This window comes from Scardinius erythrophthalmus (genome assembly GCF_964197995.2).
Source record: "Scardinius erythrophthalmus genome assembly, chromosome: 10".
In the NCBI taxonomy this organism is placed as follows: domain Eukaryota; kingdom Metazoa; phylum Chordata; class Actinopteri; order Cypriniformes; family Leuciscidae; genus Scardinius; species Scardinius erythrophthalmus.
In genome coordinates, this window is record NC_138230.1 from 38,858,199 (window position 1) to 38,885,729 (window position 27,531).

At 41.6% G+C, this 27,531-nt stretch overlaps 1 protein-coding gene across 1 annotated transcript in view; it reads left to right on the plus strand.

Moving 5' to 3' along the window:
• thsd7aa (thrombospondin, type I, domain containing 7Aa) overlaps positions 1-27,531 on the plus strand; it is a 133,639-nt gene that overhangs the window by 44,856 nt on the left and 61,252 nt on the right. Inside the window, exons 2-4 of the mRNA XM_081376742.1 lie at positions 2,904-3,849; positions 7,924-8,172; positions 12,567-12,748. Of these exons, the coding sequence (XP_081232868.1) occupies positions 2,904-3,849; positions 7,924-8,172; positions 12,567-12,748 (1,377 nt within the window). The remainder of the gene's footprint in view (positions 1-2,903; positions 3,850-7,923; positions 8,173-12,566; positions 12,749-27,531) is intronic.

The following is a 27,531-nucleotide window of genomic DNA, read 5'->3' on the forward strand; positions in this document are numbered from 1 at the left end:
TACCACAAAAAATAAGTAATAAATACTGTTTTCTCTAAAAAAGCAAAAATTTAGTTTACCCTTACCCCTATTCCACCAGAACGGTTCACGTTCTGGAGCCAGAGCTTGTTCTCGGCCAGGCAAACTGGAGCTTGTCATGAACCGTCCACTTGTTTCCACAGACTTGAGGAATGAACAGTGACATAACGCTGCTCTCTGTTGTTTATCTTACTATAACCAGTCTAAAATCAAAGAAGGCATGTCCCAGTGTTTTTACATGCAGTGTGTCACTTCTGTTTTGCTATTCACAGTACCAGAAGGGATTCTAGCGAACCGGCAGCTCGCATAAACTCCCGGGACTCTCATCTGTCCTTTTTGGAGATGTATAGAATCTAAAACCGTTAAATCACTCACTCTCTCACACGATGGATTTCGCTCTCACACACAGTTTTATATATTTATATACAAAGAGAAATGTAGTGCAATGTTATTACATTGCTCAACAAGACTGCCATAGACAGCGACAGCATTTCTCCACTGTCCCCCTTTTTTGCAGTGGAAATGTGCGCAACGAACATGGGTTGGTAACTTATGCACTTATAATGGAAGTAAAGGGGTGAATTTATGGAGGATTTAAAAGAAGAAATATAAAAAAATATGAATAATATATATTAACAGGCATATTGGTTATACGCCTTGTGACTATACTATTAAAACAATGACTATTTAAAGTTTTTTGATTGGCTCCATTCACTTCCATTGTAAGTGCCTCACTGTAACACAGATTTATGTTTTTGTTTTTTTGTTTTATGCTCGAATTGATACGGTAAAACCAACACGAACGTTACTGTTTGTATTAATTGCAGAGGAAGCCTCCGGAGCTGAAATTCACATATGGTAAAGGGTGCTTCGTTTCCGACACGTGCTGTAAGGGGAAGACCAATCACAACATACTGAGCCATCTGACCAATCAGAGCAAAGTAGGCTCTCAAAAAGGGGCTTGGAGAGACTGAAACCTTGATCTAACCATTTCAGACTGTGAGGAAAAAAGGGTTATGCGGCAATGAATGTTATGAGAAAAGTAATATATTTTTATTTATTTTTTCTACCTTGGATTCATGTAAACCTATTGTAGGAGACCTCCAAATCAAAATTAGGAATCTTTAAAATAGCATAATAGGGACACTTTGAGAAAAATGAGAGGTAAATATTGTACATTTTTATTAGTAATCAACATTATGATTCAGATGCTGTAGATTGAGTTTAACTTAAGCCAGGGATTGTATTTTGAGTGTTAAATGCAGACTTGTTCACTTGTTTGGAATTTTAATCTTCCTTTCAAAATCAAATTGCTCTTGATTTCCCCAGAAAATTGGAGTTTACAGTGGCTAACCATGTGACAAACTGCATGTGGAATAAGTCAGAAATTACTCACCGCTATTTTTTTTTATTAAATCAGAAGCTTGTATTTGGAACTGTGGGGAAAAAAAGAGCACATGTGAGTACATGCGGTGTATAAATATCTTTTTCTGGCATTTGAGGTCATTCAGTTTGTGGTGGCTCTGTCTATTGTATCCGAAGTGGCTTCTTGTTGTCGGTATCGATCTGTATTGACCTGGTCCTTGTGGTTGCAGCTGTAGGCTAATTCAGGACACTGCTTCTTCCGTTGACATTTACATCGTACTATCTCGTCTTTATCAAGTGGAGTCATAAAGCAGGGCTTCAAATGGCCTTCATTTGCCTGAAATAAATCACCCCTTTACCCTGTCTTATAAAGTGCCCACCCAGGCACTTTCTATGAAAGATATCAGAACATACAATGAAATAATGTTGTCAGAGAGCTTTTTAAAAATATTATTTGTGAGAAGATCAAATGAAATGACCTTTGGGGATGGTTACAAAAGATCATGGAAATTAAAAAAATGAAAATAAGGATGCAATATAACATTTCATCACTTGGTACTGTATATATATATATATATTTTTTTTTTTTTTCTTCATATCTGGGACCTCAGCAAATTATCAAACTGAATTTCAGTTCATCTGTCAGCTCACTTTTATTTACTGCTTCAGACTGTGTACTTATGTTTCCATTGCTCTATTAACTGAAAAATTGGAAGATGTCGAGAAGATGAGTGGTTTAAGGCTGTTACTTTAATAGTTTAATAGTCAGTTACTATTCTATGTATCTATCCACTGTCCAACAAAATACCAGCACTAACTGTGGCAGATGGGATTAGTTGTCGGATGTCGCAAGTTTTCAAATTAAAAATGTATTTTGTTGAAAAAATAGCAATGCTTACTTAAATTGCTTACTTAAATGTGGGAACTCATTACTACTCTATGGTACTAATATGCACATTTTATGGGTAGATAATGTCCAGAGTTGGCCCTTTAAGAATTCTGCCCCTGTTACAAGCTAAGGTACTTATAAAGGTAAAATTTGTGCACTTATTATTTTTATTAATGTATTTTTTTATTTTATAAATATTCTTATCAATATCCACATTTTAATATTTGATGAAAAATATTTATTTTTAAAACAATGTTGACGGCCTCTTTCTTTCTTCTCCCTGTGACCACAAAGATGTTTCTGGCATGCTGTGAAATCCATCAGTAAAATCAGCTTGTCTTCACTACTGCACTTCCCTAGTGTGTTTTGAATTATAGTCCCTGGGAATAACGGAATATTGATTCAGGCAATGGGTATTTGACTCCTCCTGCTCATGTCCTGTTTTTAGCTCTATTTAATGTCTTAAGTGCATGTAGTCTGCAGACATTAATTAAGACTTGCAAAGGAAGTGTAAGAGGATGTGATCAGGATATTGAGCATGAGTGCAAATCAAGACATCTGTTCAAGACTACTGACTCCATTGCTTTGCTAAATTGTAAAGTTGTCTCTTTCATCTTCATCTCTCCTTTAGGGCCATGGGGAAGGTGCATGGGGAACGAGTGTGGTCCAGGAGGAAGTCAAAGCCGAGCAGTATGGTGTGCCCACTCCGAGGGCTGGACCACGTTACACACCAACTGCCAGCAGTCAGAGCGGCCCAGCAACCAACAGAGCTGCTTCCGGGTTTGCGATTGGCACAAAGAGCTGTACGACTGGCAGCTAGGGGCCTGGAACCAGTGTGTCCCGGTGTCTATGCGTAGTGCAGGCGTGCCAAGGCCAGCGGTATGCACTCGGGGCGAAGAGGGCATCCAGACGCGGGAAGTGGGTTGCGTGCACAAATCGGATGGTGTGTCTGCGGAAGATGCCATCTGCGAGTACTTTGAGCCCAAGCCACGGTTAGAACAGGCCTGCCTTATCCCGTGCCCACGCGACTGTGTGGTGTCCGAGTTCTCCCCATGGACGTCCTGCTCCAAGAGTTGTGGGATGGGCTTGCAGAACCGTTTGCGTTTGGTTCTAGCCCCGCCCCTTTTTGGCGGTTCGGCTTGCCCCAACCTCACAGAGTTCCGCACCTGCCAGCCAGGCCAATGCGAGGGCAATGAAAGCCTGCACAGCCTGAGGGTGGGACCTTGGGGCCCCTGTACCATCTCACCTATACGACAGGCACGGGAAACACAAGAAGCCAGAGAGCCGAAACGAGAACGGAAAGCAAAACGGGACCGGCAAGCCAGGCAGGAGCGCCAGGGCAAGCGACGCAAGAACAAAGAGAAAAAGGAGGTGAAGGAAAACAAAGGAGAACGTGTGAGGGACAGGGTGAGGGCGAAGGGGAAGATGAGGGACCCTGAGACCCGAGAGCTCATCAAAAATAAGAGGACAAGGAATCGTCAGAACCGCCAGGGGTTGAAGTTCTGGGACCTGCAGGTGGGCTATCAGACCCGGGAGGTGACGTGTGTGCACCGAAGCGGAAGCACAGCGGAGTTCAGGTCAGCCTCTTCTTCGCCTCGTGTCTTCATGCACGGTTTGGTTATGAAGTCGTTATTCTTTTTGAGGCTTCATTCTGTGCAGGGAATTAGCTTAGGTTTGCTAATTTACTTTTGCAGCGTAGTAGAAGCTATTGCAATCAACATTTTATCAATTGTTTTTAAATTAAATGGCAGTTAGATATAAACAGCATCTAAGGCTGGGTACCAATACAGATGTTTTAATTCAGTTCCGATTCACAAGCTTTTGATGCATTTAGATTTTACTTAATTTCAGTTCATTTGGATATAGTTTAGCTACAGTGTCAATTTTGCTTTTGTATAAAATAAATTCTCTCAGCTAATCCTGTAAAAATGTATACACTGCTGTTCAGAAGTTTGGGGTTATTAATATTTGTTCATGTTTTTAAAAAAATAAGTCTCTTATATTCACATAGGCTACATTTTTTTTGATAACAAATACAGTAAAAACAGTAATATTGTGAAATATTACATTTTTTTCCCATTCTGTACATTATTAAATGGAGTCCTGTGGGATCATTAACATGAAGGTTGAGATTATTCTGAAAATCTATATTTTTACCTAGACCTAACAGAAATATATCAACACAGGGAAGAGAACTGTGATCTTTTTTTTTTTTCTAAGGGAGAGCATAAGTACAGATTCACTGACCTTATCAACTCAGTGATATTATGTCAACACTGCCTCTTTCCCACCTCCAGTGTTTCTGCTCTTCTCTCCTCATCGTGTTAAAGCTGGTCAGTCTTCTGTCCCTGTGCATGTGTGAGAAAGTAGAAGAGAGCACAGAGGCAACACTAATGTCTTGTTTTAGGCCACAGGGATATGTCAAGCCTACATTCACCAACACATACTCCATTTCATACAATATGCTTTTTACACACACGCCCACATACACACACGGCAAAAGTACAAACAGACTTCATTAAAAAAACAAGAGACCACCGCACATGTATACTTAATTTTTAACACGTGCTCTCGAGTTGTTTGTTGATATCTGTTGAAATTCTCTGCATTTCAGCTTTAGCAAAGTTAACAAGGTGATTCACAGAAAAACCATGTAGTAACTAATAGATCCCAAGGGCTATTAATATTAACCTGTGGCATGTTTCTATTCCTAGCTTTTAAGTTGTTTAGTCATAGACTCCAGCGAATACACTGATGCCAGCAATCTGAATTGTAATGGTCATTTAATCTAAGTGAAACTGACATGTGAAGGCCGAGTATGGTAACTCATACTCGAAATTTGTCCTCTGCATTTAACCTATCCAAGTTAGTGTAAACACATCAGGAATAGCAGTGGGCAGTCGTTTTTGCTGTGGTGTCGGGGAGCGATTTGGAGGTTAGGTGCCTTGCTCAAGGGCACCTCAGTCATTTTCTGCAAGTATTGAGAATCGAACCCACAACCTTCGGGTTACCAGTCTAACTCTCTAACCATTAGGCCATGACTGACTCCCTATGTTATTATTTCCCTCTCTGTTGGGGATTGTGGAGTATTATAAATGGAATTTTAAACCGTTCTTGCAGTGGAGTTTCCCTCAAGGAAGTTTCTGAGATTCATTCATTAATAGGCTAACTAGAGAGAGAAATCTCATTTATGGAGCCATCCCTCTCATGTCAATATGATGACCCAAGCCCATTGCCTTCCCATCATTCCATCACCCTAGTACTAACTGCCTGCCCGGAATGTAATTGCATCATCATAACCAAAGATTTAATGGTCATTTTCCTTCAGAAATGTCCCTCATCATTTTCCTATCAATTTTAAACAATACAAGTTATTTTATGCAACCCATAATATGGGCTTTTTGCGGCAAGTGGTTTCCATTATGTTTGCTCAGCCTGTCATTGAGAATGTTTTATTGAAGTTCCTTTTGATTGAGAAATCTCATAGATCTCCAATGCATGTCCTCATTCTTTCTCACATGGTGAAACTTTTAATCTGCTTTAGTTGAAGAGGTATTGTCAAGTGAAATTTGAATATCACTACAAGCAACTTTAGACTTTCAGAGTAAATTTCAGCAAAGCAACATGTCCTCCTTTCGTTAACAGGCTTTAAGAAGAGAAAAATTCTGTCATGCTCACCCTAGGTTCGCCTTCTAGAGTCAGAATGGGGACATGTCATATCTGCCTGTATTTGTTGGTATATGGGATTAGCGCAGGAAGATGGGAGAGAGATGCACACTGTCCCAGGCAGATCAGTACATTAGAGCTACTCATTGACTTCACAGATGGCTGAAATCCCCAAAGAGGCTTAGCTGATTCTGATGACCGCATTAATGCAGCGTCCTACCTCAGATCAAATGTATGGAATGGCAAGGTCAGGAACAAGAAAAGCAAAAATCAGACCTCATTCCGTGGCAAATGTCAGTCAACCAAAATTATTAGTTACTTGATTAGGCTCTTGATTTGTGCTCTGGGAAAATGTAGCATAATGCTGCTGTTTTTTTTTTTTTTTCATGGGCACATGATCTCAAATTATGTATTGGCTTTAATGCCAATCTATTTCAATAAAAAAAAAAAAAAATATGAAGGCATGGAAAAATGTTTAAAATATATAACAAAAAGAAAATGCCAAATTAAAATATGTTAGTTTTAATAAACATCATTATTGGCCTCTGGTTTTGACACCAACGCTGTGATCTGTGAACCATCCAGGCCTTTGATTTCTTCATCTGACTGATTAAGACAAATGAGATTGTGCTTACATGTCATGTAGGAGCTCTAGTGAGGGCTACAGTCTCAATCATAACAACCCCCAAAGCCAAGCCGTCGCATGCTTTTGATGCCTCTTAATTAAAATTCATTGAAGTCATAGTTTGATACATATCTAAATTGAATCACAATCTGTAGTGACTGCAGTGAAATTTAAATGAAAGGACAGGGATGAGGAAAACTCCTGGTGAGATGCTGTGTCAGAGTGTAAGCAGTATTAAGATTATTATCTTTATGGCATTTTGCATATATCTATAGTGTTTTACAATAATTGGATGGGATTAATTGAATGCAACTTGGTCAGGCTTAAGACTATAATTTTTCTTTCTTTTTTTTAAAGATAACAACATAATTAGCATCCTCCTTATCCAAGACTGGTCTTATGTTAACGCGACAGCACATCAACAGTTAAAAAAAATAGCGACGTTAAAGCAGGCTCTTTGTAGTGCACATTCTGTCCAATATTCACTAAGAGCTGTGTGGTGTGCTTTGTTACTTCTGATAAGAAACAAAGTCTCAGCTTTCAAAGTATGTCCATTTTAGCACAAAAATTCAAGCAATAAATTGCGTTTTGACACTCTTAAGCTTGACGTGACATCACTGTAGCGCCTCAGTTCAAGCGGCAGCTCGGAGCCCGAGTCTTTTCTTCCACTTTAACACAAGTTATAGCATGAAAAAACAAGCATGAACATTAAAAGGAATGCTTAAAGAAGGAGTACAACTTACCGGAATGTATCAGGTCACGTGTAATCGCTCAATCAGTGTTTCACCCGCGGAAAGACGTCAATAAAACAACATTGCATTTACCTCAGGAAAGTTACCAAATGCTTATAGTTTGTTAGTTAGCTATAAAAACACTAGAGAGGAGCTTATTTACTGTTATGTATGTTTCAATAAATTTGTCATGAAGACAAGTGTTTATGAAAACTACCTAATGTGCAACTGCATTTTATACAAAAAAATCAGTTTCTATTTGAGTATAATTATTATATCTGAAAATATAAGCAGTTGAATATAACCTCTATTATTATATCAATGTACCAAACTACAGGGTTACCTGTATAGTTACAGCATTTGTTTGGAGGGGTTTTTTTTTTTCTTTTTTTCTTAAGAAAATCAAACTCGTTATCGGCAAATGCCATTCTGAATAATCCACTATCGGTATCGGTGGAGAAATTTAGTATTGGTGCATCTCTATAAATAATAGTATCTCTTTCCTCTTGTGCTTAGATTAAACTTGATGTTAAATACATTCATCTTTTAGATGTCATGAATGTGCAGCTTAGTGTTATTAAAGATTGGTTTCTTGGATCAATAACAGACTTTATTCTTTGATCCCACAGCCAGTGTAACCAGCAGACTCTTCCTGTGACATATCAAGCCTGCGTCATCCCTAAGGACTGTGAAGTGAGCGAGTGGTCGGACTGGTCTGTCTGCTCAAAGGAGTGCTACGATCTGAATGGGCGTAAGGGACAGCGGACACGCACACGTCAGGTGCAGCAGTTCCCCGTGGGTGGAGGAGCCGAGTGCACGGAGCTGGAGGAGAGCGAGCAGTGTTCACCTCAAGGAGAAGAAATCCCACCATGTGTAGTGTAAGTGATTCATCTATTCTGCTTCAGTGCTTGGATCATGAAATGTATATTAGATCTAATATCTAAAATTAAGAATTTACTGTCAATGACTCCACTTTTTGAAGAAAAGGTTCTATATAGAATTGTATAGGGTTCTGTCAGACGCTTCATTCTCTCTTCATTAGAGAAATCAGCCGGATAGCTTAGTGCAGGCGCTAATGGATCCTATGATGTATCTCATAAATTACCCCACTAATAATGCCCAGAATGGTACCAAACTTCTACAGTAGTACAAATATGTTCTGTCCTCATAAAACGAGGCATTGGAAAGTTTGTAAGTAGCCTACATAAAGAGTTTATTTAAAGGGGTGGTAAAACACCTTTTTTCGAAGGCTTGATTGTGTTTGTGGGGTGCACTGTAACATGTGTTCATGCTTCGTTTAAAAAAAAATATTTTCACGTATTTAACCATTATTCTACACTGCTCTGTCCCTCCTTGTAAAAGCGGTCGGATGATTTCCGGGTTCTATGAAGTCCCTACCAGCCGTTTGCTGTAGTCCTTAGAAATTGATTTTTTTTTTTTTAAATGTAAATGCCCTTTGCATTGAACTTTGAGCGTTGTAACTTTGCAGATATTGTTTATGCTCAAACAGCAACATTACACACTAGCTAAAGTTAAAAAAGTGAAATCACATTCAACCACCCCTTTAAATAACACTTGCCTGACGGCTCATGCTACTGCTAACCCGGACGTCGATGAAAAGCACGTAAAAGTCCTGGAAGAAAGCGATGCATAAGTTATATCTTAAGTTATATCTCTGGCGATGCTTTGCTGTGTGCTGTTCGTGTTCATGTGTTTTGGAGGAGGCGTGGCTTTGGAGACGCTCTGAAGGGAGGATGGGATCTTATGCTTTAAAAGCTAGCTATCTATTGCTTGCCTCACCGAAAATTGCCTACCCTACCTTTAAAGAAATCTCCCTGTATGGACATCATCTGTTGATGGCTTTCGTATAGCTTGAATCTGTTAAAACACAGATGGAGGAGTGAAGGGGGTACTGAGGGTGAGGGGAGGGTCCTGCTGGGGAAGATGGAGAGATGGTAGCAGGTTGGTGGTTTGGCACAGCGCCACCCTGGAGGAGGTGAGCTGATGAATAGTGAACGTCTGAGAGAACAGACCACATGCTGTCTAATCTGATCTTCCCTACAGATGGGCCGGTCCATTCCCCATCACTCATCACCTCGCTGCACTGGATCTCACCAGAGCGGAGGTGTATTTGATGGAGGTGAATGGTGCTCCTGTAGCGCTTGACCCAGTGTGTGCCCGCCGTGCCTCTCACCAAACCACACATGTGCTTTCACTGCTGTCACTGAGAATCCTTTACAGCAGGGGTTTATGACCAGACGTCCCCCCAGAGTGAGATCTAGGTGGCCAAGAATGGCTTGTAACTATTAAAATGTAATATTCACCCACTGTTAAGCATCTCATAAATCTCTTAAAGGGATAATTCATTCTGTATCATTTACTCACTCTCATGTTGTATGATTCCGTATGATTCAGTGTTGGGAAAGCTATAGTAGAATTGTCATGTAGCTCCATTAAAATCAAGCTAATCTTTTTTTTTTTTTTTGCTAAAAATCTACAGCTCTAGGAAAAAAAACTTGGAGACCACTGCAAAATTAGCAGTTTCTTAAGATTTACTATTTATATGAATGCGTTAGAGTAAAATTACTCTGTAAACTCCTGACAACATTTCTTCTAAATAAAAATAAAATAAATAAATAAATATTTAGAGCATTTACACTCACTATCCACTTTATTAGGTACACCTGTTCAACTGCTCGTTAACGCAAATATCTAATCAGCCAATCTCATGGCAGCAACTCAATGCATTTAGACATATCAAGACAATTTGCTGAATTTCAAACTGAGCATCAGCATGGGGAAGAAAGGTGATTTAAGTGACTCTTTAGGCTGATAGCTGATAGAAAGGCAACAGTAACTCAAAGAACGCTTGTTACAACCAAGGTCTGCAGAAATGCACATGGACAACAGCAGAGGAAGATCACACCGGTGGCTCACCAAAATTGGACAATAGAAGATTGGAAAAACGTTGCCTGATCTTATTAGTCTTGATTTCTGCTGCCACAAACAGATGGTAGGGGCAGAATTTGGCATAAACTACATGAAAGTATGGATCCATCCTCCTTTTGAATCCATGGTTCAGGCTGGTGCTGTAATGGTGTAGCACATCATTTCTTGGCACACTTTGGGCTCCTTAGTACCAATTGAGCATCGTTTAAACACCACAGCTTACCTGAGTATTGTTGCTGACCATGTCTATCACTTTATGACCACAGTGTATCATCTTCTGATGGCTGAAAAATCTGCAGCAACTGCGTGATGCTGTCATGTCAATATGAACCAAAATCTATGTTTCCAGCACCTTGTAAGTCAATGCCACAAAAAGTTATGGCTGTTCTGAAGGCAAAGGGGGCTCCAGGCCTTTATTAGCAAGGTGTTCCTGACAAAATGGCCTGTAAGTGTATTTGCAAGAAATTATGACTAGTCAAAAAAAAAAAAAAAAAAGATTCCTTTTTTTTTAAACAACACAAAACAAATGTTTTAACTTAGGAGGAGTTCAGAAATCAATATTTGGTGGAATAACCCTGATTTCCAATCATATATACTGCTTTGCCATGGTGCATTAACATTTGGTTTGCAATTCATTACTCATTCTAGGATCCAAAAAGAGAATCCTAAAAAAGAAACCTTTCTCATTTCGCACATTACATGTAGCTCAAGTACGGTGCAAAAATGGAAAGTGAGGCCCTCAAAACAAAATATTGAATGCAGTCTTGTCAGAAGCACACTCAAATACACACTGACTCACAGCTCATAAATATGGAGCTTTGCATTTGTGAGGTCAAATGGACTTCATTTTGAATCTGGGAAAAAAGGTTGAGAGCCATTACCATGGAAAGTCAACAGTAATTCTCTATTGGTTTTAAAATCAGACTCGTTGTATTCAAAAACTGAAATATTTCATATTATTTCATTTACACTACAGAAGCAAAGACAGGGACCATTTACTTCTTAGTCTAGAGTGCATGTTCATGGTCAAGAATATATATTTTTTAAATTCTCCTTTTTTCTCTCCTTATTTGAACTCTTCTGAAAGCTGAAAGCAGGACTTGTTATACTGAAGGTCACTGGACATTTAAACACAACTGCACACAAATGCGCGCGCACACACACACACACACACACACACAACCAGCAATTCCCCCCAAAGCATGCCCTCTGGCTTTGATCAGCGAGACACATGTGGAAAAGAGGAAGTTGTTTCCTTTTTAGCCAACACTAAACTATGTATATCATTTAATTAGCATATACATACATATATTTATTTGTGTGTGTCTGTGTGTGCTTTAGCTTACTTAGTATATATATATATATATATATATATATATATATATATATATATATATATATATATATATATATATATATATATATATATATATATATATATATATATATATATATATATATATATATATATATATATATATATATTATGTATGTATATATGTATGTATGTATATATGTATATATATATAATATATTACCTTCCCTCCCTCTTGCATCAACAGATCTTCTCATCTCCATCTCTGTTTACTGGCGTGACGGCGGGACAACCTGTCACTCATATGAGATCTTGCATTAGCAAACCACAATGATCCAATCAATTTCCACAGGACAAAATCAAGTCCCACCCTAGATTTTTTTCTTGTTTGAGAAGCCTTTTCACTTGGATATAAGTCACAATAGGTTTCACTTGGAAATACGTCACAATAGGGAAGAATAGACTATTGCAACTTCTGTTTAACTTCGAATTTAAGAAGCAACCCGTGCCATGGACCAGTATTCAAAACACAGCAAATGCTTTTCTACACATAATAATTGTCCAAATGCACTCATGAATGATAATATTTCAAAATGGATGTCTCATCAGGACGGGAAAAATAAAATGAAGCATTCAAGTGATATAGTTAGTACTGGATGTGTCATTCTATTTTTAATGGTTGTTCTCTAATGTTGCAACTTTTCCATCCATAGCACAGATTTTGATACTGTTTCACTGATGTTCTTTTGCTAACATAATAAATCAAAAAGCAGCAGCCAAGCCATCAAACTCAATGAAGCTCAATAAAGCCATGACCTTATTGCACATTCTGACTGACATGGCTTCTGATTGGTCTATTTAAAATCATCTGTATTTATAACTCCAAAGGACAGATCAAAGTACAGTTATTTTTATGTGAAAGGAATCAACACAAGCTTCACTCTGTATCCAATTCTCTATCCGTCAGATACATTAATAGGACATTGAACACTTCCTCTTTCTCCACAGGTATAATTGGAGAGCCACAGAGTGGAGCGACTGCAGGGTGGACGTGCTCCTCAGCCAACAGGATCGTCGACGCAGCAACCAGACAGGGCTCTGTGGAGGCGGGGTTCAAACCAGAGAGGTCTACTGCGTTCAAGCCCCCACCGAAACTTCGTCTAACCTCAGCTCCCTCAAGAACAAAGACGGTAAAACAAAACTAGCAAATTCACCCCCTGTTTCACTGACAAGGCTTAGGGGCCCTATCATACACCTGGCGCAATGCGGCATTGTGTTTTTTGCTAGTTTCAGCCCGACGCAGTTATCATTTTCACACACTGCGCCACGTTGTTTAAATAGCAAATGCATTTGCACCCATTTGTGCACACATGAGCGTGCTGGTCTGAAAACGAGGTGTGTTCAGGCGCGTTGTTAGTGCGTTGCTATTTTGAGGCAACTGAAAAAGACTGCACCATTGACCAACTGAAACCTGGTCTAAAGTCAGTGGCGCATATTTATTTTTGTTATTTAAAGAGAGCGTTAGTAATATGCGCCTATAGGCGGGACCACAACACACGTACACTTTGTCCCGTAGATGGTCTGTTCAAACGCTTTAACCTCGCGCACGAGCAGATCCGTGTCCTCGCTAGAGAAAGGTTCAGTTTTTCCACTTGAAAAATAGCGAATCCACCATGGCGCGAGCACAACTGGCTTTTAAAGGGAAAGGAGATGAGACTCTGATTGGTTTATTTCACCTTACGCCCAAAACACACCCATTACTCATTAAGAGAATAGGGGCAATCCTTCTAGACCATGCGGCGAGTGCCCTGACCATTTTTCCCGTCGTTAAACTAGCAAAAGTGGATTCGGACTCGCCCTAAGTGCACTTGCGCCGTGCGCTTTAGACCATGCGCTTGGATCGTTAAAATAGGGCCCTTAAGATATCTATTTGAAGAATAAATTATAAAATCAAAGGCTCTTCACCTCGTAGAGCTTCAGTCTGCAGTTGGTAATGTAACTGATGGTACAGGTGGTACCTTGTTAACATGTATTGATTTAAGATGATAAACATGGATGAAGTTATGTTTGGTAAATCCCCTTGCTGTTTTGGCTCAAGTCATCACAGCCCATGTAAAGACTTGCGCCTGTAAGCAAGCTGTTAGACAAAGATCAGTTGATGTTTGCACTGTGGTAAAACTCAAGCCAACATATAATTGGATTGCTTTTTAAAGGCTGAAATTAGATCACTAGGGGGAAATTAAGGAATAAAGAAGGCAGAGCCGTACAAATTAATGAGGCAGCTACTGTGGAATTTAAATGCTAATGCCGTCACATGCATACACACAGGTGCAGATACACCCAAACACAAATTCTCTGGAGTAATATGACAGAAACAGAGAGATGCCAGCACCTCACGCCGTGCGCCAATGCTGGTGCCGGGCCCGTGCTCACTCTCGGACTGACACAGAAACTCCCCTGCCATCTGCTCTGAGAGATGAACCGCCGACCTCTCAGGGAACTTATTCAAATGTCCACAGCTGTCCTCAAACAGGCATTGGCTCGTATGGCTTTGTCACACTACAGACAGGAAGACAAAGCACACAGAAAGTAGCTCACCTTTTGAAATTAGACATTTGGTCTAATTAGATGGGCTAAAACTCACAATAGTGTATTTAACAGTTAAGCTGTGATTTTACTAAAGTTTACATGTGCAAACTTGAAAAAAAAATGTCCAAGCTATATCTGCTAATTAGGTCTATTAAAGATTGTGTTTTACAGATGATCAAAATAGGCATTTTATAGTCTGTGTAGTCAGTTTTTGTGTTAACACTTTACAATAAGGTCTCATTTGTTAAAGCTAGTCAATGCATTAACTAACATGAACTAGCAATTAGCAATATATATATTTTTTACAGCATTCATTAACTTTTGTTAATGTTAGTTAATAAAAATGATCATGTTCATGTTAGTTCACAGTACATTAACTAATGGTAACTTTTGATCTTAAAGATGATCTATTTAGCTTTTTTACATTTTTGACTTTCTTTAGTATGTAATGTTGCTGTTTGAGCATGATAAAGGTCTGTAAATTTACAAAGCACAAAGTCACTCCAATGGGGTGCATTGTTATCCTCTATATCAGTGTCACTGTTTCTGAACTCCCTGAAACGCCTCCATTGTAGTCTTGAGTTTTCTTCCGGGAATGAACACGTCACAATATTCCTCATTTAAATAATGTCTGCCCGAGGCATAAACAAAAAAGAGGGCGATGCCTTGTTGAGTTGTGTTGGTAGTGTGTTGAAACTCGCAGTTATGGTAAGGGGCGTGACATTTTTGAAACACACTCAAAGCGGCTGACGAATCACAGCGCACTGATCCAGCCGACCAATCAGAGCACACTGTGCTTTTCAGAAGGAGGGGCTTCATAGAGACCAGAACTAAACGGTGTTACTGTGAAATATTATCACAATTTAAAATAACGTGATATATTTAATACATTTTAAAATGTAATTTATTCCTATGATTGCAAAGCTGAATTTTCAGCATCATTACTTCAATCTTCAGTGTCACATGATCCTTCAGAAATCATTCTAAATCTATTCTAATTTGCTGCGCAAGAAACATTTCATATTATTATCAATGTTGAAAACAGTTTGTAACGGTAAAAGATGAGGAAGCAATTGCAAGTGTACTCATTTATTGAGAAGGCTGAACAATGAACAAACAACAGCTGGGACACAGGATGGCAACGCAGGGACCCCGATGGTCAGATGATCCAGTGCAGACGGTGAAGTGGTGCGGTGAGTCTCCCAGGTGACGAATAATCCAGAATCCAAAGGAACACGAACAGAACAGGAACAAGGTAGGCACAAACTCGACACGAAGACTGGGAACACAACCGGGAACCACATACAACGATCTGACAGGGGAAATGAGAAAGTGGTGAGTATTTATGGGGTGATGAGATGAGCTGCAGCTGGTGACGGGAGTGATGAGCTAATTGTTGATGATCGCTGATCAGACGACCCGCCCACACAATTAAAGCACAACACACACATGACAACAGAGCACGAGACAAGAAGAAGACAATGGATTTATGAACCGTGACAGTACCCCCCTCCCTAGGAACGCCTCCTGGCGTTCCCAGGCTCCCTTACCTGTCGATTGTAATCATTGATAAGGGAGTGATCCAGAATGTCTCTAGCAGGTACCCAACTTCTCTCCTCCGGACCGTAACCTTCCCAGTCCACCAAGTACTGAAATCCGCGTCCCCTTCGCCTTGAGTCCAGAACACGATTAACCGAATAGGTGGGTTCCCCATCTACGAGTCGCGGCGGGGGGGGAACCGGGGCTGGCGGATTAATGCGTGCAAAAAAGACGGGCTTAATTTTAGACACATGAAAGACGGGATGAATCCTCCTGTACACTGGAGGAAGATTGAGGCGGACTGTCACTGGACTAATGATTTTAGTGACAGAAAACGGGCCAATAAATTTGGGAGTAAGTTTATTAGAAACGGAGCGGAGCGGAATGTCCTTAGTAGAAAGCCACACTTTGGAACCGACGACATATACGGGAGGCCTACGCCGGTGGCGATCGGCTTTGGCCTTGGTGCGCGCCCCCACTTGGAGTAGAGTCTCACGGGCTCTAGTCCAAGTGCGGTGACACCTCTGGACAAAGGCGTGGGCGGAGGGGACCGCGACTTTGGATTCCAGACTAGGAAAGATAGGTGGCTGGTACCCTACACTACACTCAAACGGTGACAGACCCGTGGATGACACTGGCAACGTGTTGTGGGCGTACTCCACCATAGACAGCTGCTGACTCCAGGAGGAAGGATTCTTGGACACTAAACATCGCAACGTTCTTTCCAAATCTTGGTTGGCTCGTTCGGTCTGACCATTGCTCTGGGGATGGAACCCGGAGGACAGACTGACAGTCGCCCCCAGAAGTCTACAAAACTCTCTCCAAAATTTGGACACAAATTGGGGACCTCTGTCAGAAACCACGTCCGTCGGGAGGCCATGAAGCCGAAAGACGTGGTCAATGATGATCAACGCTGTCTCCTTGGCTGACGGTAATTTGGGCAAGGGAATGAAATGGGCCGCCTTCGAGAACCGGTCCACCACGGTTAAAACTACCGTGTGACCCTGGGAGGGTGGGAGGGCGGTGATAAAATCTAGAGCGATATGGGACCAGGGTCTCGAAGGCACCGGCAGCGGTTGAAGTAACCCATCCGGGGGTCGATTGGAAGTCTTACCCATGGCGCAGACTGAACAAGCCAAAACAAAACTGTGAACGTTACGAGCCATACCAGGCCACCAGAATCGTTGCTTGACTAAAAATTGAGTACGATTAACTCCTGGATGGCAAGCCACATTGGAACAATGACCCCACTGAATAACGCTGGACCGTAGACCCTCAGGCACAAATAAACGGTTCGGTGGACAACGAGTCGGAGGCGTTACCCCTTCTAAGGCCTTCTTGACCTTCGATTCGACCTCCCATATGAGTGAAGAGATGAATAGATTCTCTGGTAAAATGCACTCGGGAGTAGACGGGCGTTCGGAACGGTCAAAAATGCGCGATAAAGAATCGGGTTTGATGTTCTTGGAACCCGGGCGGTACGAGAGAGTAAAGTCAAAACGACCGAAAAAAAGAGCCCACCGAGCCTGCCTGGAGTTCAATCTTTTAGCAGTCCGAATGTATTCCAAATTCTTGTGATCGGTCCAGACGATAAAAGGTACCCCCGACCCTTCTAACCAGTGGCGCCACTCCTCCAATGCTAACTTGACTGCCAACAACTCCCTGTTGCCAATGTCATAATTACGCTCGGCAGGGGATAAACGATGTGACAAAAACGCGCAAGGATGCATCTTGTCGTCTGAAGGAGAACGCTGAGATAACACTGCACCTACCCCCACCTCTGACGCATCGACCTCCACCACGAACTGACGTGATGGATCAGGGGTTATCAGAATAGGGGCTGAAACAAAGCAACCCTTCAGTTTGGCAAACGCAGCCGAGGCTGCGTCTGACCACCTGAACGTAGTACTGGGGGAGGTCAAGGCGGTCAGAGGCGCGGCTAGTTGGCTGAAGTTGCGAATGAAACGCCGGTAAAAATTGGCGAACCCCAGGAACCTCAGTAGGGCCTTACGGGAATCTGGGTTTGGCCAATCCACCACAGCCTTAACCTTGTCAGGATCCATGCGCATTCCCTCAACCGAGATGATGTAACCTAAGAAAGGAACAGACTGTGCATGAAAAACGCATTTCTCCGCCTTGACAAAAAGCCCATTCTCTAGCAACCTCTGAAGCACTTGTCGGACGTGTTGCACATGTTCCTGGAGAGACGAAGAAAAAATCAATATGTCATCCAGGTAGACATAAATGAACTGATCGACCATGTCTCGTAACACATCATTGACAAGTGCCTGGAAGACCGCTGGGGAGTTGGAAAGGCCGAAAGGCATAACCAAGTATTCAAAGTGCCCCCTGGGGGTGTTAAAAGCGGTCTTCCACTCATCCCCCTCCCTGATGCGGACCAAATGATAAGCGTTACGTAAATCCAATTTCGTAAAGATAGATGCTCCCTGCAACCTCTCGAAAGCTGAAGACATCAACGGCAAAGGATAAGTATTCTTTACCGTGATGTTGTTCAACCCCCGGTAGTCAATACAAGGTCGCAGCGACCCATCCTTCTTCCCCACAAAAAAGAACCCCGCCCCCGCTGGAGAAGAGGAAGGGCGGATGAACCCCGTTGCTAGAGAATCAGAAATGTATTTCTCCATGGCCTCTCTCTCCGGAACCGAGAGTGAATATAACTTGCCCTTAGGCGGAGACGTACCTGGTAATAACTCTATAGCACAGTCATAGGGACGATGCGGAGGAAGAGAAGCAGCCCGAGACTTACTGAACACCTCCTTCAGGTCCAGGTACTCCGCGGGCACGTTAGATAACTCCACTGTCTCCTCCTGAAACACAGGGACAGAAACAGACGGACAGGCAGACACTAGACAAGACTTATGACAAAAGCTACTCCACGAAGACACAGACTGAGATGACCAGTCCACTTTGGGGTTATGACGGGTGAGCCAGGGATGACCAAGGACGACGGGTGCAAGGGGAGTGTCCATGATGTAAAAGGAGATGGTTTCGGTGTGGTTGCCTGATGTGATGAGGGTGATGTCTTCGGTGGCAAGTGAAATGGTAGGGAGTTCTTGACCGTTGAGTGCGTGTACTGCAATCTGATGAGTGAGGGATCTGAGAGGAATTTGAAACCTGAGTGCAAAAGTGTAGTCCATGAAATTACCTTCAGCCCCAGAGTCCAGAAGTGCTCGACAGTCGTGACGGTGAGAGGACCATCGGAGCCTTACCGGGAGGAAAGTAGATGTGGATGAGGTCTTCTCGGCAGAGATCCCACCCGACAGTAGCCTCATATTTACTGCCGGGCTGGGCCTTTTAACGGACAGTTGTAAGCAAAGTGTCCCGCTCTTCCACAGTACATGCAAAGGCCCTGGGATCTCCGCCTTTCCTTCTCCTCCCGGGAAAGCCGGGCTCGACCCACCTGCATGGGCTCGTGATCTTCGACGGGGCCGACCGCGTCCCTCTCTCTGGATCGTGGTCCCTCGATCCCTCCTGGGACCCGCTGGGACTGAAGACGTCGATCAGCTCGAGAAAGACGACCATCCACTCTTATCGCCAGGGCAATGAGATCACTCAATCTGGCCGGGAGGTCCATGGCGTAGATCTCTCGTTGGACGCGGTCAGCCAGCCCACGCAGGAACATGTCCCACTGCGCCTCCTCGTTCCATTGGCTCTCGGCTGCCAGAGTCCGAAACTCGATCGAAAAGTCAGATACCGATCTCTCTCCTTGCTGAAGGTCGGCTAGTACTCTGGCAGCCTCGCGTCCGGACACGGAGCGGTCGAACACCAGCTTCATTTCTTCGGAGAGCCTTTGGAACGAGGAGCAGCATTCTTCCTGATTCTCCCACACCGCCGTTCCCCAAAGCGCCGCTTTCCCAGTCAGAAGCGCCAGAACAAACGCAGCCTTGGTTCGCTCGTCGTGGAAAGTACGGGGCTGCAGAGAAAAATGCATAGAGCATCTGGTCAGAAAGGATCGGCAGTAATTGGGTTCACCTGCGTAAGCCTCCGGAACCGGCAGGCGGGGCTCTGACTGGGATGGGTCCGCTGCTGGTGGTGGGGGAATCGGCGGTGCGGGTGGCGCAGCGGGAACCTGTGGTTGTTGTAGCTGCTGGGTGAGCCCGGACACCTGCGTTACCAGAGCCTGAACAGCGCGAGCTGTCTCATGGAGATTCTTCTCCTGCGTGTCCATCCTCTTCATGCATTGATTCAGGAAATCCTCCATAGGATTGGGAGGACCACTCGCTGCTTCCATGCTTAGGGTCAGATCGTTCTGTAACGGTAAAAGATGAGGAAGCAATTGCAAGTGTACTCATTTATTGAGAAGGCTGAACAATGAACAAACAACAGCTGGGACACAGGATGGCAACGCAGGGACCCCGATGGTCAGATGATCCAGTGCAGACGGTGAAGTGGTGCGGTGAGTCTCCCAGGTGACGAATAATCCAGAATCCAAAGGAACACGAACAGAACAGGAACAAGGTAGGCACAAACTCGACACGAAGACTGGGAACACAACCGGGAACCACATACAACGATCTGACAGGGGAAATGAGAAAGTGGTGAGTATTTATGGGGTGATGAGATGAGCTGCAGCTGGTGACGGGAGTGATGAGCTAATTGTTGATGATCACTGATCAGACGACCCGCCCACACAATTAAAGCACAACACACACATGACAACAGAGCACGAGACAAGAAGAAGACAATGGATTTATGAACCGTGACACAGTTGTGTGGCTTAATATTTTTGTGGAAACCATTATACTTTTTTCCCCAGAACAGCATCAAATTATTTTGTATGTTAATTAATGTAAAAGTCTAGCCTGGCAAGCCAGACCTACATCAAGATGTTTGGTCTGGCAACTCACCATAGACACGGCTCAATCCGAGGGGCGGGATAAACGGCTGTCTTTCAAATTCCCTCTGCACGCAATAGGACAGCGCTTCAACCAACCAGAGCGTTTTCCCAACAGCGGTCAGCGGAGCTAACGTTAGTTGATAGATTCAACTTTTGAATCTGGCCAGCAAAACTACGAACACATCTTCCTTTTTTAAGAATGACTTAAGTGCCGTTCTTTGCTCTTTTCTCAAAGAAAAACTTAAGTCCAAGTCCTCCAGAGTCGCGGACAAAGCCGATTCAAAAGACTGTTCTCCAGCAGCAGCCATCATTCTTTGTTTTCAAGTAGCAGGGAACCGTCGCAACTCTGTCGTCATTATGTTAAGCCCGCCCCGCCTACTCTATACAAGATGTGATTGGCCTGACCAATTTAGGGTTTTCCAGCACGAAAGTCAACGGAGAGTTGCTAGACTACCCTGGCTGCAAAATACATGTTGCTGCCGCTAGGGTGCGTCTAGATTTCTAGGCTAGTAAAAGTCTTGAAATTATAACTTTAATTAATCCTTGCTAAAAAACAGCATTTTTATGTTTAAAAAAATCTTACCCTAAACTTTAGAACTGTAGTGTATACGTAATATAAATCACCACATTGAAAATATTTAGTAAGAACAGCAAGTGAACCGCATTTAAATATTACGACATGCAAAATTATCTTTTTAAATATAGATCTGATTAACCTATTCACACTTGGGGCTAGTTACTCATTTTCGCACTTGAGGATATTTGCTCATTTTTTCCAGAAAGTGCTCAAGCAATTCATTAGATTGCATAAGATCTTTTTGTTGTGGATCTTGGTGAATCAGGACCTTGATTTCCAGCCCTCCTGCCTGCGAGGAAGTTTTCTCAGACAGTGCTGGAATCCCATCCGTAAAGTGGCCTAAAGAGAGGCACATGGCACTGACTGCAGCTTCCTGGGGGAGGCGTCAGGCCTGGCGCGCTGACGAGGAACATGGTGACAGATGGAAGAACTGTGTGAGAGAAAGAAAAGGAACAGTGCAAGAACATCTGCACTGCCTCTCACACATACACAATACCATTACACACACACACATATACACCCTTCAAGCTCTTCCACACCTTGGCCAGCTCTGCCTCGTGCTCTTTTCTTTGTTTTACCCATCATCCTTCTCAGCAAATATTGATAAATATGCAATTAATTGCAATTAATTTGATTATGAATCTGCGTATCACATAATTAATTTAGTTTATATTTGAATTGATTGTCAGCCCTACTTTATTTAATCATTTACCTGGTTTCCTTTTAATCAATGAAGAATCAATCAGGCACTTTTCCCTTCTGGGAATTGCAGACAGATTTGAGAGGATTTAATTCCAAACTCCACATGATTGGACATTTCCTAGTGATTTGCCACTGGGCCATTGGAATTGTTCTCAGGTATTTATATACATTAATGCCAGAAAATGAGAGCATCAGGAGTGGTGGTTTACTCAAGGACAGACACCGTGTGCTTTAAGCAGATTTAATCTGGTCATTCAGTTCCAGGGATCATAGCTAAATCCTGTGTAGAAATTGGACAACCATGTGTGTCTGCACCCTGGCTATTCCAGTGCAATGTGTGATGCCAGTACATAGGAACCTTTGATACTTGAGCCATGTCCCACAACTTTACCTGCCATTAGTTTTTAAAGCAGTAACATGTCCACTTTGAAATGAATCATCATTAGTTTATTTACAGAAATTTACAATGAGGAATTTGATTCCTTACTCCACCCTTAATTTATATAGATTAAAACATATATATTAAGCTTAAGACAGACACATATAAAAACATTATGCTGTAACATTAGAAAGAGTTTAATTTTATAAATATACTATTTCACAGCTGTGTCTCTCTTTGTCAACACCATCAGATATTCATGACAACATTTGTAAAATCAGATTATGTCAAAGTCACTCTTCATCCTTAAGGTGTTCTCTTCATATTTCAATATTCCACCTGCTATTTACCTCGCTCACCTATTCTGGGGTGTGTTTCCCAAAGGCACTGTTAGCCATTATGGTCACAAGTTCCATCATTACGAGCATAGTTTAACAACTTGGTGTTTCCCGAAACCATATGCTGAACAGATTGAATTTAAAGCTTTTACAATCAAACACTCACTGACTCACATCAGTTGTGATAAACGGAAGCTCAAACATGTTGGCTTGACGTGAGAACCAATTGCAAGAACCAATATATGAAGAGTTCAGATGCAAAAGCCTCTATGTGCCACCTGAAAATTTCTTCTAGAATGATCATTTTTTATCAAGCTTGTATATTTAAGTTCAGTAATTTCCCTTAAATGACAATTAATAGCTAATTTTCATTGTCATTTAAGTGAAATTACTGAACTGAAATATACAAGCTTGATAAAAATGATCATTCTTGAAGAAAATTTCAGGTGGCACTTATAGAGGCTTTTGCATCTGAACTCTTCATATATAAATTTAAGTTTTTCAACTAAATCACACAAATTATACGTTATTTTGAACTTCCTGTTTCGAATGCGCATGCGTCGCGTCTGAGCGCGTTGTTGTCTTTGGAGCTCCATCGATTGATTTATAATTCTTGATTTCTCTTTAAACTCACTTACAACGAACATTTTCTACTTTTCCTCACCTCATAGTTATAACGCGGATTGTTGAGTAGACGCGTCTCAAGCCTAGTGATCCAACGCTGGATACTCTTATAGGTTACGTCCGTGGATCACGGCTGAACGCGTCTTCTCCGCACTCATTTAAGTTACAAACAAACATTTTTTCGCCTATCGTGCGTCTACTCTACACCCGTACCACTGAAAAGACGGATTATATCCAAGACTTAAGCCATAAATTAGTATTAATATTGATAGCACCACTGGTAGCGTCGTTGCTAACTTAACTTACTGTCCATCTGTTAAAATGGCGAATATATCAAATGTAAGTAGTCTACCTTTTGGTGCAGGTGAGGACACATTTGAGCTGCACGCGGTGCAGTCTGAGCTGGAAGCTGTTGAGAAACAGATCCACGACCTTTTAGTAAGAAAAGCCGAGCTGATAGACCGGCGTTTGGCTCTCGAAACATCACGTGCCGAGGCACACAAATCAGAGATTAATGTTACTAACCCGCTGACTCCGACCTCGTCTACTCCGTGCGTTCCTCAACATCGGTCCCGAACGTCGAGGTCGCGATCAGCCATGGTCTCGTTCACTCCGGCTCCAACATGCCATCACGAAGCCTGGATTTTTCCGCAGCGGAAGTCGCGAGTCAGGTCTAGACCAAGAAAACTCTCTCCGACCCTCCCGGTTTTCGAGATATCCACACAAAACCGGACAAATGAACACAAAAAAACAGAACGCGATGCTGTGATCATCGGCGATTCCATCGTTCGACACGTACACGCTACGTTAAATAAAAGTAAGGTGCATAGTCACTGCTTTCCTGGTGCTCGTGTTTCTGAAATCGCTGCTCACGTTCCCGAGATTCTGAACGAGCGCGTCGGAACCGTTGTCCTGCACGCGGGAGGGGCCGACATCAGACTGCGCCAAACGGAGGTTTTGAAGAAAGACTTCAGGAATCTGATCGATACGGTACGCAGCACATCGCCTGATATAACGATTATTGTGTCAGGACCGCTTCCCACGTATCGACTAGGTCATGAAAAGTTTAGTAGATTATTTGCGCTTAATGAATGGTTAATGTCATGGTGCAATGAGCAGAAACTTCTCTTTGTAAATAATTGGAATCTGTTTTGGGAGCGTCCTAGGCTTTACCGTGCTGATGGCTTACACCCAAGCAGATTCGGATCGGATCTTCTGTCAGATAACATCTCCAAAATGTTAAATACCTTTTGACTAGTAAACAAAAGTCCAAATCATAGTCTCTGCTGCACCAATTTAACTGATATAAATAGTGTAGAACATTGCATAGAAACTGTGTCTATTCCTCGTTTAGTGAGATCAAATCATAAATCTACTGCAGGATCTAGAAAAAATCTAATTGTTATTAAACCAGAAAATGTTGCTATTGGTAATCAAAAACAATTTTTAAAGCTAGGTCTTCTAAACATTAGATCACTCACACCTAAGGCAGTTATTGTAAATGAAATAGTCACAGATAATAGCTTCGATGTACTTTGCCTTACTGAAACCTGGCTTAAACCAAATGATTATTTCGGTTTAAATGAGTCTACTCCATCAGGATACTCCTATAAGCACGAGCCCCGTCTGAATGGTCGTGGCGGCGGTGTTGCAACAATCTATAGAGATTTTCTCAATGTTACTCAGAAAACGGGTTATAAGTTTATTTCATTTGAAGTACTTGTACTAAATGTTACGCTCTTAGATGTTCGAAAAACATCCCTATTATCTCTAGCCTTGGCTACCGTATATAGACCGCCTGGGCCTTACGCTGATTTCCTAAAAGAGTTTGCAGATTTTCTCTCAGACCTATTAGTTAACTTCGATAAAGCATTAATTGTTGGAGACTTTAATATCCATGTAGATAATCAAAATGATGCGTTAGGGGCTGCGTTTACAGATTTATTAAACTCCTTTGGGGTCAAGCAAAACATTACCGGACCGACTCATCGATTTAATCATACACTCGATTTAATTATATCACATGGAACCGATCCAACCGATATAGATATCATTCCACAAAGTGACGATGTCACTGACCATTACATGGTAACTTGCATATTACGTACTCCTGTAATATATCATGCTGCGCCGCGTTATCGATTAGGCAGAACAATCCTTCCATCCACCATAGATAATTTTTCAAACAGCTTATCGGATCTGTCTCAGCTGCTCAGTGAACCCAAACAAACAGATGAACTTGAGGAATTAACTAGCACTATGAGCACCATTCTCTCTGGATCATTGGATATTGTTGCGCCCATTAGATTAAAAAAGGTCAGAGAGAAAAGTAAAGCACCATGGTACAACAGTACTACGCGTGTTCTAAAGAGAGAAACCCGTAATTTAGAGCGTAAATGGAAACAAACCAACTTAGAGGTCTTTAGAATCGCATGGAAAGACAGTATGTCACGTTATAAAAAGGCCCTAAAAGCGGCCAGGGCTGAGCATCTACGCAAACTAATAGAAAACAACCATAACAATCCTAAGTTCTTATTTAACACTGTGGCGAGACTAACAAATAAACAGATGTCTCCTGAACAAAGTATTCCATTACAGTTTAGTAGTAATGATTTCATGAAGTTCTTCACTGAGAAAATAGAAAACATCAGAACCACAATTGTAAACGTTCAATCCTCAATCGCGCCTTATAATTCAGCCTCAATTATCACGCCGCAAGAACAATTACAGTGCTTTTCAACTATAGAACAAAAAGAGTTAAATAAATTTATCATTTCCTCTAAAACAACAACATGTTTATTAGATCCCATACCAACTAAACTATTGAAAGAAGTGTTACCTGTAGTGGAAGAGCCTCTCCTCAATATTATTAACTCGTCTTTATCTTTAGGTCATGTTCCAAGAACATTTAAACTGGCAGTTATAAAACCTCTCATTAAGAAACCACAATTAGATCCGAATAATCTAGTAAATTATAGACCCATTTCAAATCTACGTTTTATGTCTAAAATACTAGAAAAAGTTGTGTCCGCTCAACTGGGCTCTTTCTTACAAGAAAATGACACCTATGAAAAGTTTCAGTCTGGATTCAGGCCGCATCATAGCACTGAAACTGCGCTCGTTAAAATCACAAATGATTTACTTTTAGCTTCTGACCAAGGCTGTATCTCAATATTAGTTTTACTTGATCTTAGTGCTGCGTTCGATACTATAGATCATACAATACTCTTAGATCGACTACAAAATTATACTGGTGTTCAAGGACAAGCATTAAGCTGGTTTAGATCGTATTTATCTGACCGCTACCATTTTGTTTATTTAAATGGAGAAAAATCTTTCATAACTCCAGTAAACTATGGAGTGCCGCAGGGATCTGTGTTAGGCCCTCTATTATTCTCAATATATATGCTACCACTTGGAAATATTATAAGGAAACATGGAATTAGTTTCCATTGTTATGCTGATGACACTCAAATCTATATTTCATCACGGCCAGATGAAAACGCTAAATTATCCAAATTGACAGAGTGTGTTAAAGATATAAAAGATTGGATGACGCATAATTTTCTTTTATTAAATCCAGACAAGACAGAGGTACTACTTATCGGTTCAAAAAACCACCCACAAAACCTCTCACAATACAACTTTAACATAGTAGGATGTCCTGTTACTTCATCCTCTACAGTAAAAGACCTGGGTGTTATATTAGACTGCAACCTGTCTTTTGAAAATCATATTTCATATGTTACAAGAACAGCCTTTTTCCACCTTAGAAACATTGCTAAGCTACGTAATATGCTATCAGTTTCTGACGCAGAAAAGTTAGTTCATGCATTCATGACCTCGAGACTAGATTACTGTAATGCGTTATTAGCCGGTTGTCCTGCATCCTTAATAAACAAGCTACAGTTAGTCCAAAATGCCGCCGCTAGAGTTCTAACTAGATCAAGAAAATATGATCATATAACACCGATTTTATCATCCCTACATTGGTTACCTATAAAGTCCCGTATTAATTACAAGGTATTGCTACTGACTTATAAAGCCCTAAACGGCTTAGCTCCAGTCTATTTAACCGATCTTCTATCGCCCTATAATCCATCGCGCTCTTTAAGGTCACTAAATTCGAGGCTTTTGGTCATACCTAGGATATCCAGATCCACCAAAGGAGGGAGAGCATTTTCACATTTAGCACCAAAACTCTGGAATAGTCTTCCGGATACTGTTCGTTGCTCAGACTCGCTCTCCCAGTTTAAAACTAGATTAAAGACGCATCTCTTCAGCCAGGCATTCATATAATACTTTTAATCCTACAGTTAAATCCGACCTCTAGTTCATAAACGCCAGAGGAGAACTGGCCCCCGACT